The sequence below is a fragment of the Parambassis ranga genome, chromosome 22, assembly GCF_900634625.1.
Source record: "Parambassis ranga chromosome 22, fParRan2.1, whole genome shotgun sequence".
In the NCBI taxonomy this organism is placed as follows: domain Eukaryota; kingdom Metazoa; phylum Chordata; class Actinopteri; family Ambassidae; genus Parambassis; species Parambassis ranga.
In genome coordinates, this window is record NC_041042.1 from 17,902,636 (window position 1) to 17,917,875 (window position 15,240).

The 15,240-nt window shown below is 41.1% G+C and overlaps 1 protein-coding gene across 1 annotated transcript in view; it reads right to left on the reverse strand.

Annotated features, from left to right (window-relative positions):
- Nucleotides 1-7,540, reverse strand: part of myt1lb (myelin transcription factor 1-like, b) — a 53,391-nt gene extending 45,851 nt beyond the window's left edge. The window contains exons 1-3 of the mRNA XM_028396064.1: nt 7,529-7,540; nt 7,381-7,426; nt 5,303-5,336 (exon numbers count right to left, since the gene is read on the reverse strand). Coding sequence (XP_028251865.1) covers nt 5,303-5,336; nt 7,381-7,426; nt 7,529-7,540 — 92 coding nt within the window. The remainder of the gene's footprint in view (nt 1-5,302; nt 5,337-7,380; nt 7,427-7,528) is intronic.
- Nucleotides 7,541-15,240: the final 7,700 nt, after the last annotated feature.

A 15,240-nucleotide genomic window follows, 5' to 3' on the forward strand; every position in this document is an offset into this window, starting at 1 on the left:
CCGAGAGAAAGACGAGAGGGGTGTGGAGAAAGAGGTAGGAAGGAAGGAGGGAAGGAAAGGAGGAAAGGGACAGAGTGGGAACTTTAAAGGTGGCAGGAAGGAAAGAAAGGGGGGAGACCAAAGGCAAAGAGTGAGATGAAATGATATCTTGTTTGTTTAGGTGTCTTTAATTATCCAAAGTGCACAGTGGGACAAATTGTCTGCGTCTGTGTGAACACGGAGAGGTGGAGGAAAAGAAGAGACTTTGGTTCTCTTGGATCGATACAGAGGTGCCCGTCATCCCTGCAGCCACGTGCAAGAATGGCTGCAGGGGCTCAGGCCGGTGGGCATTACAGGCTGAGGTGGGCGGCTCGAAGTTAACGACCCCGAGCAGACAAGGGCAAGTAATTATAACACACACTGACTGATCTCACTCCTTCTATCGTTCAGGAGAATGGTGAGTAATAAAGACAGAGGGGAGAGCGAGCACAGGGTGAGACAAAGAGAATAGGTGTGTGTGTGTGTGTGTGTGTGCACCAGGGATTCACAGACATGCTTGTCACATTCCACAATTATGGTGAATAATTTCATTAACGTGATCATTTCCTGTCCGGCCGGCCATGTCTCAGCTCTGACAATTAAAGCCGGGATGGTACACAGCTCTCTCGTCAGGAGGACAACCTCGTGTGTTTTGTATGGAAGCAGAAACCTGACGGGAGGGAAAAATGAGGGGCTTTAGCAGTGATCCACCTTACTTAGCTGTTCTCAACACTTCACAGCTAAAGCACACCGGGACTGACAATGAAATCTATGTGTTCAAGGTGAAATCATGCAAATCTGGTTTCCGTTTCCTTGAATTATTTTTCTGATTAATGCAAATAAGGGACTGAATTGTTTATCTCTGCTTAGGAGGCAACTGAGGCAGTCAACTTGAAAATCTCGTACACACTATGTTTCTAACGCAGGTGCAAAGTCAAATGAACAAATCTCTCATTCCTGTGGTCCAGATACCATCACCTTTGCGTAATGGTGCGTGGATTCACTGCACTATTTTTGGAGCGTAAAAACCCATCAACACAAAAATATCTTCACAAATCTTGGCCTTTGTTTAAAATCAGGGGGATTCTTCACTGAGCATTAACACCATAATTAGCAAAAGCCTGTGCTGTCCTAGTTATGTAAGACGGCTCTTTTTGTCTTTTGAAATTGGATTACCGCAGGAGGAACCATTTATTTCCAGAAACAGGGGGGGTTGGGGGCAATATTTTTTTTATCCAAGTCTACCATAGAGTCTTTGCCACAAAGCTATTCCCTCCCCTATTGAGCTCATGCACACACCCCAATAACCATGATTAGCATGGCAGACTGTAAATATGCAAATGACAGCAGAGATGTGGAGCGAATGTTTATGCTGTGAGCTCTCCGTCTCCCCTCCCCTCCCCACCCGCTCTATGATGAGGTTTGTTGAGATGGGGTCTCCGTTAACACTACCTTTACTTTTGTTCTCTTTCATAAAAGAAATTCATCCATGTAATTTGGGCTTTGAAAGCGAAGGGGATGCCTTTACCTACGCTGTCTTTTTTCGTCTTTCGCCGCAGATGAAGGCAGCTGCAATGATGCATACTGAAAGGCAACATCTCTAAATGCCCTCTTCCCAACTCCAGTAGAATTCTGTCTAATAGCTAATATATACAATATACATTATAAATTCATAAAATTTCACCCAGTACACATTGACGACGAAAATATATAGCTGTGCTACTTGAAATATCTTCTTTTATTTAGGCAATACAGTGCATGTTTTGTTTTTGTTGCCATGGTAGCCAAAAAAAAAGGTATATGTAAATATGCTTGATACAGATGGGAAATTGTGTTCAATGCTTTAAAACTTTACCTGAACCTAACCGAGTAGTTAAACCAAGCTGCAAACTGCAGGGCTAAAAAAACCCAGAAAAACTGCACTTCCTCTAGTGGCCACTCGAGGGTGACACTAACAGTAAGTCAATCCTCATAGACCTCCATGTTAAAATGTCCCAATGTCCTTTACAGCACAAATAAACATGATTACAGCCTAGAACAAGAGCAGCTTTAGTTTTTATCTATGACAACTATATGGTGAGGTGACTTTTCAAATAACTTACTTGTTAATTAAACTTTTTTCACAATTAAGGGCATGCCTGCTTCAAGTGACAGGGGATTGCTAGCTTCCTGTTTATGTGACTTTCCAACCACCTCAGCTCCTCCTTTTCTTGCCTGTATTTGGATTGAACAGAGGTTTAAGCAGACTATGATGTTGCCAACATAGCGACAGCAGAGCCTCTCACATGGATTTATTGGAAACCTAAGGGTGTTGCACAAATGCTTTATACACATTCATTTCCACGTGCCTTACATTGTATGTCAGAATTGTGGTCAGATGTTCTGAAGTAGTTAAAATTATTAACAGAGACCTTAACTACCATAATGACATACGAATAAGAGGCTAATACTGGCCAATATGTCAGTGAGAACCGTAGATTTTTTAAACAAACATCCAAAATGATAATCACTCAAACGTGTCTTCACCTCATCACATTTACCTAGTGTAAGTGTGTTCTTAATGACAATAAAAAAATGCATGAATTCTATTTAAACTCACACATACAGTGACCCAGCCCAGGTTGCTCTATGCAAAGTCAAAGCATGTTCACCCTGAAGACTATCAGCTCTCCGGGGAGAGAGGCCATCGAGCGGCATTATCGACATTATAGACGCCTCGGCCTGGAGATAGGCTTCACATCGATCGCCTGATTAATTACTATCTGCAGGCAGCAGCACAGTGAGGGAGAGAGAGAGAGGAAGAGAGAGAGAGCAAGGCAGGAAGATAGAGAGAAGGAGGTGAGAATGATAGAAAATGGGGAAAGGGCTAAAAGTGGAGGGGTGGGGGGAGCGAAAGGAGGGGAAAGTACACCTTGTACTATCTATGAATATCAGCTAAAGGCTACACAGTAATCTTCCAGGTGGAATATTATTTATTGATATATAGGTAGGCAGGAACCCTTATCTTAGCTGCAACCACCCCCTAACACACAGCCAAGGACAAAATGAAATTCACACATTACTGGGGTGGAAACAACTTCCAAAGACAAGCAGAGGGCACTGAAATACCCACCCCTGAATTCCTAAACAGGTCACACTTTTCACTAATGGTGAAACATGTACACAAGCTTCAAGTGTCAAACTGAGTGGCTAACTTTAATGAACTCCTAGTACAGTTGTAGATCCTTTGGTCTATACACTCCTCATCCTCCCAGGATAATCAATAGGCTGCACAACAGTGTAAAGACCCTTTGTTGGTCAATGAGTGTAAATGTGGGTTAAAAGTGGCCCTGTGCAGCAAAAACCTAATGTTACGTGTAGTTTTTGTTGGCTAATATGAGATATTTAAACAGCTAGCGGTCATGTTAGCATCACAGCAATGACACTAACAGGACATTTGTGAAAATCAGTCGTCAAAGCTCCAGGGATTGTACCGCTGAGACCCAGACAAGCGTCCAACAAAGTGACTTTCTCCCAAAATTTGTTGGCATAAAATGAGTAATATTATTCATCAGAATGCTCCCAAGCTGTGCAACAATATTCAGGTGTAGTTCCCAATGGAATTAGTAGACTCAGGAACCAGCACTAGTCTGCTGAAGGGTCTGCTTTCAGTGTTACAACCTGACTCCGCCCCTCATATGCAGCCCGCTATCATACATCATAACACTGAGACTAGCTCTGTATACACAAAACCCCTCCATGTGTCAATCCGCTAGATATTTAGACAATATTTAATGTAATATTAATATATGTAACTGCTCTACTATCAGTGCCAGGACCTTGAACTCTCTAAAGCTCACCCACAGGCAGCAGGAAGGAGCTGGGCGGCAGTTTAACCTGCAAGCAGCTCTGTGTAATATATTTCTAGTAATTGGGTGTGTAGCACATACATAAAGTAGAATTACTGCCTTGTGGCTGTACGTCTCCATCAAGCAGGCAAGCAAGTTACAGTTCACATCATGTCTGTCCAGACTCATAATGTACACAGATCAGCCATATTACAAAGTGAAGTAAATAACACAGATCATCTTGTTAGCAAGTAATCACTTCATTTTTGCCTTTTTAGGGTAACATTAGGCTTCAATTAACATTAGGCATTCATATCCTGTGCAACGTTTTCATATAGATGCATTACAGGTGATGTGAATAACACTGATTATATGGTTACCATGGCACCTGTCAGTAGGTGGGATATATTAGACAGCAAGTGAACATTTTGTCCTCAAAGTTGATATTAGATGCAGGGAAATGGACAGCAGAAGGATTTGACCAAATCCAATCTTTTTGTATAATAAAAGGCATCTGAATGTCATTTTATCCTCTTAGAAATTTGTGTGAAACTGTGCTATTGGTTTAGGGTGAATTGCTGTGTTTTGGCTGAAAAATGTTTGACCTTTGACCTCCAAATTCCAAGTTGTGTAAGTGAAGTTGAATTTGAAAAAAAAATCATTTAAATGCGGAGGATTAAACTCAAAAATGCCTCATATCCCATATAACATGCCTCAAAGTTGATGTTGAGCAATAAATAAAAATAAAGATAAAAATCACAAAAAGTCTGTGTAAACGCTGCCTCCTCTCACCTGTTCACATATCAGTTAAAATATAACTTTTACATTTGCTTTTGTCAGACATTTGCACTTTAAAAAAATATGACAAGTCCATAAAAAAAATAAACAGTGAAAACCTTCAAATCTGAAATAAAGTCGTACTTCACCTTCCACCCACTCCGCTCACCCGACAAGAACTTCACGGCTGTGGGCGTATTGAGAAAGACTTGTGCAGCATGGGTAACAAATTGATAATTGACTATCATTCGAAATATATCTGTGTGTGTGTGTGTCAGACAAACACAGAAATATTTAGCTCGTATCATTAAATGAGGGGGAACCCCTAATGTTTAATATTTCATATGGGGCTGCTTGTTTTTGATGTGGTGTGTTTCTAACACAGAGTATGTCCAAAATGAGGAAGCTAGAAGGCAGAGAGAGTAGAAGTATGTCTTCATCTGGAGACACACAGAAAAATATGAAATAAGAAGGATCAATTTAGAGAGGGGGGGGGGGGTCTCGGGTTGGTAATAAGGAGAGACTCAGGTAGTGTTTGACTGTGTCTGTCTGGGCACTACATTTGTGTGAGTGTGTGTCTGTAACTCTCTGGCTATTTTACACCCATCTGTGAATGTGTGTGTGTGTGTGTGTGTGTGTGTGTGTGGAAAAAAAACATGCACGTTTTCAATCTCACTGACCTGAAAAGCTCTGTTAATGCTGGATCCACAGGCACTGTGTGAGAGAGGGAGGAGAGAGCGAGAGGGAGAGATTATGAAACAGGGCTGACATGAGCATGCTAAATCCACACACTCTTTGTATTCTACACAAAAAGGAACCTGCTGAATTGTTAATGATCGTGACTTCTGATCTGCGTAGGTTTCACCGTAAAAATAAATTACCAGCCGAACACTTTCAGTAAGTAAAGCGTAGGAATTTGTTTGTGGAAACTCAAACTGGAAAACATGTTAAAAAAATGTATCATTGACTTTGTGTGACCAAAAGTAAATGGACATCATGTGCAGCTTAAGCGTCCTGCTGGTCTGTTTGTAGATGTAAATGTGGAAAATCCTAATATACAATAATACATTTTAACAATTTAAGGACCTGTTTCCAGACTTACAGCTTCTAAACTTCCATTCAGTTAGTCACTGTTGCTGCTGACGACAGCTGTGTGCGTTTGTCGGCGTGAAAAAAAGCTCAAAGAAATCATCATCCAACTTGTCTGTATGGCCTCATTACTCTTCATCAGACTTCTTTACAAACGCTCAATGAGTTGGACGGAGAAGGAAACAAAAAATGGACACCAGCAAACACATAAGGCGGCTGGGTGATACCTTTATCCATATAGTTATTATTAGATTTATTATTATTAGGTAGCTGTGGGAATGGGTGAGCGGACACACACACACACACAGATTTAAAGCACATGGGTTTGTCAGGATGGTAGCCAAAAAATGGCAGCTGAGAAAGGGAATGTTTTTCTCTGTAACATGTTATGAATGTGTGTGTTTTTAATGTTTTTTTTTTGTTTTGTTTTTTTCCAGACATTTACCCTGTTTGTAATGCCTAACTTTAACCAGTAGTCTATAATGTGTTACTCCATCTAGACTTAGCAGTGAGTGACAACACAACAGCTCACAGTGTCGGGGGACTCGAACCTCGGACTCATGAGTGAAGGTACGCCATGTTGCATGTAACAGTGGGTTTTCCAGCTGTATCAGTGCCCTGACTGGATGATGTCAGGCAATACAATCATATCTTCCATTAACACACAACCGCCTGTCGTATCCGTATGTGGTGTTTTTTTTTGGTGAGGACGAGTTGCTGATTTAAGCACATGTGATTAGAGGACTGGCAAAATAGATACATACATCTACGATTCATACATAAAAAAGCAGATCAGAACTGTTATAGTGAGGTTTCCACTCTTACAGACATTCATCACTTAATTCGAAGTGTAAATTAATGAACAATCCATGTGGATGTCAGTTGAGCCCAAAAGCGACCTTGTTAAGCCAAGACTGTGCAGACAAGTTGTGTGTGAAATCATTCCCTTATTACAGATACAGCGTGCCATTCTTCATGATGTTGAATAGTGCCGATGGTGTCGACGCACAAAATGGTGAGAAGAGCTGATGTGTGACAGACAAGGGGTGATCCCCGTACATGGGTTCGGTGTCCTCTTCTGGCCGTGGAGCAGAGGACACCTGCACCACCATCAAACACCTTCGTTGTGTGGTTGGTCAGGGTGCATGAAGGAACAATGGTCATACTTTTTCTGCTTGGTCAAAGACACTTTTTAAAGTTAGAGGTGATAAAATATGGATCAAGAGGATCCAAAGAAAGGCCTTAGATGTTTCGCACCTGTGAGTGTGGACGGTGATGGTGGCTGCTGCGGAGCCTGTTAAATGTTTGATTGAGCTTTATGAAAGGAGATTTACTGTAAGACTTATTGATTTTTACACAGAAAAGACTTTGATCATTTGTTTAAATTTTTCAGTGTGTACGGTTTTTGTAGGATTCTGTGTCGCAGTGTAGATATTTCATTCTGAACAAAGCTCCCTAAAATGTGGATTTCTGTTTCTGTGAGATATATTAAAAAAAAAAACAGAGCGATGGAGGAGGAGGAGAGTAGCGGTGAGAAAAGGCAACTGGAGTGTGACAGTCGAGGATTTGTGCAGTGGTGTGTGTACACTGTATGTGCGTTTTGTGTTGGGGGAGTGAAGGTCACCCTGAATGACTGTGTGTGCGAGTGTGTGTGTAGTCGTGTAGATACCTTTGGAGCGTGTGCGATGGCGCTTATCGTCTGCATCCACCTCCATCTGCAGAGAAGGCACAAACAAGCTGTTAAACACACAGCAGACAAAATTATCTTTAATTTGGAGACATGTTCTTTCAGGTTCACAGTAGTTTTTTTCCCCCACCTTGTCAAACATTCCAGTTTGAACCTGGCGTTATGCGCAACATGTCATCATGTAGATGAGTGAGTGACAGCGTTTGTGTAAATGAATAAAGTAATTTAAAGACAGTCAGGTTCCTCTTATCTTAAATCATCAGTGAATAAATGAGACCTATAAAACCTCTTTCTAAACACATCTGTGCTGCTCGGCTTACACTGAATGCATTCACACCCGCATCAGCTATGATATCACAGATTACACTGTGTTACTGTAATACCATGATATCAAAAACCCATAGAAATTCTGCACACATATTTGCATGACAGATGAACTGAAATCTGAAAAAACAGGTTTGAAATGTGTTTTTTTCCTGATTTCGAACTTTCCAACGGACCTTGAATGCATCTTGTGCATTCCCATTGGAAATCATTGCCAACTCCTTGCTTTATTCTATATGTTACTGTGAGGGAGCTGCAGGCATCCCCTCACTAATTCAGTGCAGTTATGGAGGCACGCCCATGAATGTGCTGATGAGGCCCTGATGGAGGTCTGGTGTGGCTGATCAGCCTTGTTGGGGCCTACTATGTGGACTGGAGAGAGAGGGGAGGCTAGAAGGGATTTATTTGTTCTTTTCCTCTTTATGTGGGGTTAAATTACTTATAATATGGGTTTATGGGTTGTTGTTTTTGCCTATTTTGTGTGTATATTTGTTTAGTAATTAGACTGCTTTGTATGCTTGTATATATTGGGTTGTGGTTACTTTCCCCCCCTTTTTGTTTGGTATGGAAGGGGTGGGTAGTTTGTATAAATATGGGAGGAGTGATTTTTTGGCGGGCTTTTCTTTTTGTGTGTGTTGGATGGAGGGGCTCCCTGGCTGTTTTTTGTTTGTTTGTTTGTTTAATTAAATTTAAACTGAGCTCAACTTCCTGGTCTGTTGTGCTGGGTTTTTTTCTCCAGAGGTGTACTCGGCGGCCGCCGTGATCCATTTTGTGTTGAGTTGCAGCTTGCAACTTAACAGTTACATTTAAAAATGAGCTAAAAATTTACAATTTGCACAAAAACTTCACTCTGCAACTAGAAAGCCATCACTGTGCACTGTGACTTGTGGTCATGTGACAAAAATGATTTCATATCTACAGCATGTGGAGTCCCATTTGTTTTGTGTGTTTGGAAATAACATACAACACTTGAAGAAATGTTACACATACAAACTTCAGGTTTTATCAATTAGAATTAAGTCAAATAAATTCAACTTTTTATTTTTTAATTTACTTTTTTATAGCTCTCACATTATGCATGTTTAATTTGCTTTCCTTCCAGCTATGATTGTCCTTTTTCAGTGGGAGGTGCCGGACTTTGTCATGCCGACAACCATGAGCCTGCGGCAAACACAACCGGCTTTGCCTTCAAATAAAATGCTTTATAATGAATCTTATGTCCTATATGTTTATAATTTTATAGTTTACATATGTTTATTTAGTTATAACAACATAAATCCAAGCCCTCATTCATAAATCTGTTATCATCCATTCAGTAACACACCCAGCAGCACACTCCCTCTCAGTGTTCAGACCTTTAAAGCTCTTCATATGCCAGAGTAAGCATTATCCCGCCATCCACCTCTCTTTCATGTATGTCAGAACTTTATCCCCACAGCAACATCATAAATTGTTGAGAAGTCTGAACACCTTCTGAACGTTGATCTGTTATTTCCAGATGTCCCTAAATATTCATGCTTGCTGGTTTTCGGACCGTGATGGTCCATGGCTCTGTTGATGTCTCTTTTTATTAAACATGATTTATTAACACCGCACTTACTTTACTGTGGAGCCCCTCAGTCCTAATGGTGTGTTTCTTTATGAATGGCCATAAATGTTTCAACGGGAGAAAAATAAAATGATGAAAAGCGAGAGTACCTTGTAAATCTTATTAGCGGAGTAAGGAGGGATCGACCTAGAGTATTTTGGCAAGGGTGTATGGAAGCTGATAAAAGAAAATACGTATGTATAGTATAGAAAGTGGTTTCTATGGTGATGAAGAAGACATCTTTCTTTTTATAGGACATATAATAAAAACGCTTAACATAGCGCTCATGAGAACAGAGGGTTGGGGGGGGGGGCAAGGTCTCTGTGCAGCCGTTAATTTTTCTAAATTTTATCATAATTTAAATATGAAAAAAGTCTTTAAAATAAGAGAAAACATATTGTCCTGTTTGCAGAATATTTCCCCTGTACCATCAAAACTATCAGTTGTGGATTAAAATACGAGCTTGTTTAAATGCACAGTTGTTAAAGTGTGTACACACACACACCCTCACTCACTCACACACAAACTAACACTGCCTATCTGAGGCTGTCAGACTCTCTCTGAGGGCTGTGGATTTCCACCACTGCACCACTGCTGAACACAACGTCAACAACAAGTGAATAAAACAACAGCAGCAATGACGGCGGCTAGCCACGGAGGTAGGTGTGTCCCCACCCCCCCACTCCCCCACCCACCCTGTGAGAGTCAGACCCGTGGATGGATGCACGCCTCTGCAGCTCAGCATATGTTAGAGAGCCCTTCATAGTCTGTCTGGCTCTTCCTCCCTCTTGGGAAAATGTCACGGCTGTAATGAAGGTTAGCTTGCTTATTGAGGATTAGGAGGAGGCCCACTCCTTCCCCTGTCTGTGTCTCAATTAGACCCAGGATCAATGGCATTAGATGCCAGCTCTAAAAGTTTAGTTTATGATAATGCAAACTGCTGGAAATGAGCATTTTTTTAATACTTTCACTAGCTGCTACTGCTATAAAATTCATATAAAAAATGAATACATCTCTGATAAAATGAGTGATTACTTGTTTTATAATTTTCTAGAAAATCCCACAGGATTCTTAAAAAAATATTAGTAATTACTATGTATATGACTCACTTTCCAGTGAATTTCCCTGTGGGTCCATTTTTTAATATAATAAAAAAGTCCTGCACCTCTGTGGAAACAGCAACAAGTAGAGTGAACTTGTGCACTATAACAATGTTGATTATTGAGTTTCCAAAAATATTAATATTTATACAGCCACTATAAAGTCACTTTTTCACTCTGTTCTGCACACCAACTATAGAAGATCTGCCAGCCAGCTAAAAACTGAAAAAAGCTGAATTTTGTCATTTGACTGCTCATCACGAGTGAGTGAATCATAGCTTTCTTGTCTTGCATTGAGGCCTCCAAATTTATTTTACAGAAATTTGTTAGTGAAAAAAGGGTCAATTTTGGCATTTTTAAAATTTCGATCTGCAAATAAAAGAAAGATTTTAGGCTTAGATAATGGAAACTGTTAGTCACGTGATGCATTCAGTGACTGTTGGAAAGCTGAAAATCTTTTGACTTGGTCTGTTTTTACTTCTGGCAATTTTTCATTCATTTCAGACATGCTGTATAGATTTTTTAATCCATGTGGTCTTATTATGATGCAGCCTATATTGCCTTTCACAGGGCACATGGCATGGTTGACAGCAGCATTGCATTTCCGATAAACATATTTAATTCAGCACTTAAAGAATGCCTTTTATGGGTGGAAAGCCCATAGCAGCTTTTTATTCAGCTCACATATAGAAAACAGCAGCTGTCCAAATGCCACCTGTGTTTGTATCGATCATAGAGACTGCATCAATACAAGAATAACATGTAAATTCACTTTGGAAATTAAAGCAGCTTTAGCTGTTATTGGTGTTGCTACAGAACACGTGAACGCCATCAGACGCAGACAAATTGCATAAAGAAGAACTTTGTGTTTGATGGAGGAGAGTCGGGATATTACAGCGATAAGAAAAGCACTGATTATTGTAATATGCACTGAGCCAACGCGCATTCTGTATGTGTGTGTTTATCATTTTTGGTGTCAGCGACGGAGGGTGGGGGGGTTGAGAGGGGGAATAGGGTGGGGGGGGCTGCTCAGACATCTGTCACAACAATTCACATCGTTATCAGTTTCCCTTTGTTTTCACCTTGAAGTTTTGAGAGAATGCGTTTCAGGCATATGGCGCCCAACTCCACCCTCTGCCACACATAACCCCCCCACCCCACACATACATACACACACACTCTCACACTGGTATTCCGTACATTGTAAGAGTAGGATACCACCAAAACTGTGCTGGCATTATCGACTTTCACAGCAAATAGGTATTTACGCCATGCATCATGTAGTGACAGTAAACATGTGTGCCAAACTGATGCTAAGTGCATCTGAATTAGTGTGAAGGGCTGTGGAGATAGCATCTGAGTGGGCGCTGAGCGAGAGAGAGACAGAGGCAAGAGAGAGGGAGTGAGAGTGATAAAGACAGGCAGACTAAAAATCTGGGGAGTGATTCAAAACTAGTTTGGAAAATGGCTGTGGTGGGTGACAGCAGCTGTGCGGGGCTCTGAAATGGTTAGAGTGAGAGAAACTGTGATCTGAATACAATAAGACAATTTATCAGTGTGTCCAGTGATGCTATGTGTAGCTTAAAATGATTTCTATCTGATGCCTTTTCCCTTTATAAAATGTTGATTCTATTTAACTTCCGAGATGTATCAAAAACATTTCATACTTTAAAAGCACATTCTTAGAGGACTCCAATGTAATTGTCACTGGAAATAACTGTGCGTCTGGAGTCTTTAAAAACTGGTTTGTATCGGCTCATGTTTGAAGGAAACCGCTGATATGAAAATCTTGATCATATTTAGTGCACAGAAAACAAACATTGATTTCATGTTACCAAACATGAAACTTGGAAATCTTTCATCAGGGGTTTTACCAATAACTGAAAACAAAATAAAAACATCCCATATGACAAATGTGGCTCTCTTTATTGAAATCTCTAGTATTATTCTTGTACTTACAAATTCTGTAGTTTTTATTCTTTCGTTTTTCAACTCAATTCTTCATAAAATTGATATTACATGTAATTATTAAAAAATATGAATTTGATTTTATAGTTTAGTTTTTCAACAAAGAACAGAACTTTATTAAAAACTAGTCAAATCAGCAGAAATTGCTGCGGTATCACACTCTACCTGAAATGTTTTGGGATTGAGGGAGCTTTTTGGTCCAGACCTCAGCTTCCACCGTGACCTACTGATGTTCAGCTTGGAGAGGAACGGCTCACCACGTCTCCTCCAAACTCATTTTCTACACAGAGGGAGGAAGAAGACGGAGAACATGCATCATTAAAATCATTTCCAGAACAATCATATTCACACACAGCCATGACAGGATCTGAAATTTCCTCCTCTTTCCTTTTGACTCCAGGCTCATGAATAGTCATATAGCATCAGCTATGCAGCACACACCAAAGCGAAACGCTGATTTCCGCCATAACGGCGGCCGCTTGTCGTGTGTGCGATAGGCTTGGCAACATGGGGTAATTAGCTAGATCTATCATCTGCTGCAGGAAGTGGGGACAAATATAGCTAATGATCCGTGCCTGCCTCCATGATTTCTCTCCTCGGCTCTCCCATCCTTCGCTGAGCTAGAAGGAGGAGAGGAGAAAAAGAGTACAGGAAAGGTGGGAGAAGAGCAAGTAAGGGGGTAGATGTCCCACACCTTAAAAAAAAAATGGAGATAAAGATGGAGGTGTGAGTGAGCACTCAAACAGCCTGTGCATAAAGCATGTCACATCTCTCCATCCGGTGCCGCTAATTGAGAGAATGTATGGGAGAGAACAGATGAGGTGTTGATGGTGTATAGGGACCATCACAAAGAATGAAGGCCCCCCCATAGAGAGCCAAACAGACGGCCCATAACACACACACTCACACACACAGTCATTCCCTACCTATCTCAAAGCAGCCTAAATCAAAACAATAGCTGGTCCCTCAGGACAAACACAGCCATAGGCATACAGTGAGTGCTCAGTGTGCCTGTTGTGTGTTATGTAAAAAAAAGGAGAGCCGGTGCTTACGTGCGTAAGCGGACTTTACTTTGAACCAGCAGGGGGTCTATTTCTAGCCTTCATGGCACACGTACACCTCTGTTTTCCACTTTTTTTTTCCGTATACTTCCTTTGTAGTGTGCATAATAAGCATGGAAACAGTGTGAGTGGGTTGTAAGGGGATAGCAAACAACTTTGAAAATGCCTATTAACGGGAAACCCTAATGTGAAAACAATGGGACACTCAAACTGTATTTTCAATCCACGACTACTGCCCTGCTGTCTTTTGTTTTTGTGCGAACGGCGTCAAAAGGTTGGTTTGCGTTTGATTATGGTCACAAGGGCAGCCTGAAAGCTTTTCCATTCAGAAAAAAATGTAAAATAATACAGGGGAAATCAGTAGTCATCAGCATATATCAGTTTATATGTGCACAAATGTGTAACTGTTCTTAAAATTAATGATTTCTGGTACATTTTTTACATAATTCTCTCATCCTATACTCCCCCCCCACACACCAGACACACACAAACACACACACATCCCTGGCCCCATGGTCTTTATAATCAGAGTGTAAGTGATGGGTCTGTCCTCTGATGAAGGTCTTCATGTTGAGGCTGATGACAAATCACAGCTCTCTGACTCTTCATCAGGACACAGCCCACATTATGTGTGTGTGTGTGTCAGCAAAGTAAGGGTGAGAAAGAGAGGGAGAGACCAACACAAAAGGACAAACAGCAGAGTTGTAATAGAAAAGATAATGTACAATGAGCTATAGCTGTGTGTGTGTGTGTGTGTGTGTGTGGTTTGTGGTATTCCAGTCATGCAGCTGCAACTTTTCAGCACCAAGGACAGCGAATGGCCTTCAACTGTGTGGAGGACTGGCAGAAAACTCACACACAAAACACTTACAGACATACATGTGCATCTATTCTTATTGTAAGAAAGGAAGAATATATAACCAAGGACTTCTTCTCAGCCTAGAATACCTACATGTGTGTGTGTATGTGTGTGTGTGTGTGTGATTTTCACAGTGTATTCCTCAGAGAAAAAGAAGGGACCATGCCTGGCCTTTACTGGGCTCCTATATCTATCAAAGCCAGGGTACACACTGTAAATAGCCTGTATGAAAGCTGGCAGGTCTGAGACACACACACACACACACAGAAAATGTAATGCAACCCTACTGTATGTACACACTGCGGTATGGAAAGTGGGTTGTGATGTCCGCTGTAACATTTTCTATGACACAAACTACACATGGCAGCCGTTTTAGACAAACAACACACACAAAGAAAAACAAATCACACCCATCTTATGAGGACACACACGCATACACATGGCCCACAAGGACAAGGGGGCACACACAAATAAGCACATATTACAAGAGAGACACATGCTTTATTCATGTGATGTGTATGCACACACACAGCAATCTCCTTTCTCCCAGGCTCAGAGAGTGACTGGGACTGCCTGACCTACATTCTACCAGATATGTATACAGGCGGAGAGGAGATGAAATCTCTCTCTCTCTCTCTCTCGCTCTCTCGCTCTGTCTGTTGCTCTCCCTCTCTCTGTTCCATATCCTGTGTTCTTTTCAGTGCCTGTTCATTGCCTCTTGGACACACACACAGCAGTGAAGAAGCAGTTATGATTTCTTGGCCTGAATGTCCTCATGCTGCAGATGAAACTGGAATTGTCACAGTATAGCTCCATGTGTTTGATGGATTCCAGGCTAAGGTAACAGCAGGGTTCTTCCTCAATGCTAGCTATGAAAGATCCCTTTATGGATGTAAATAAAATATCCACATCTCCCGAATGTGCCACAAGTCAAGAATAAAT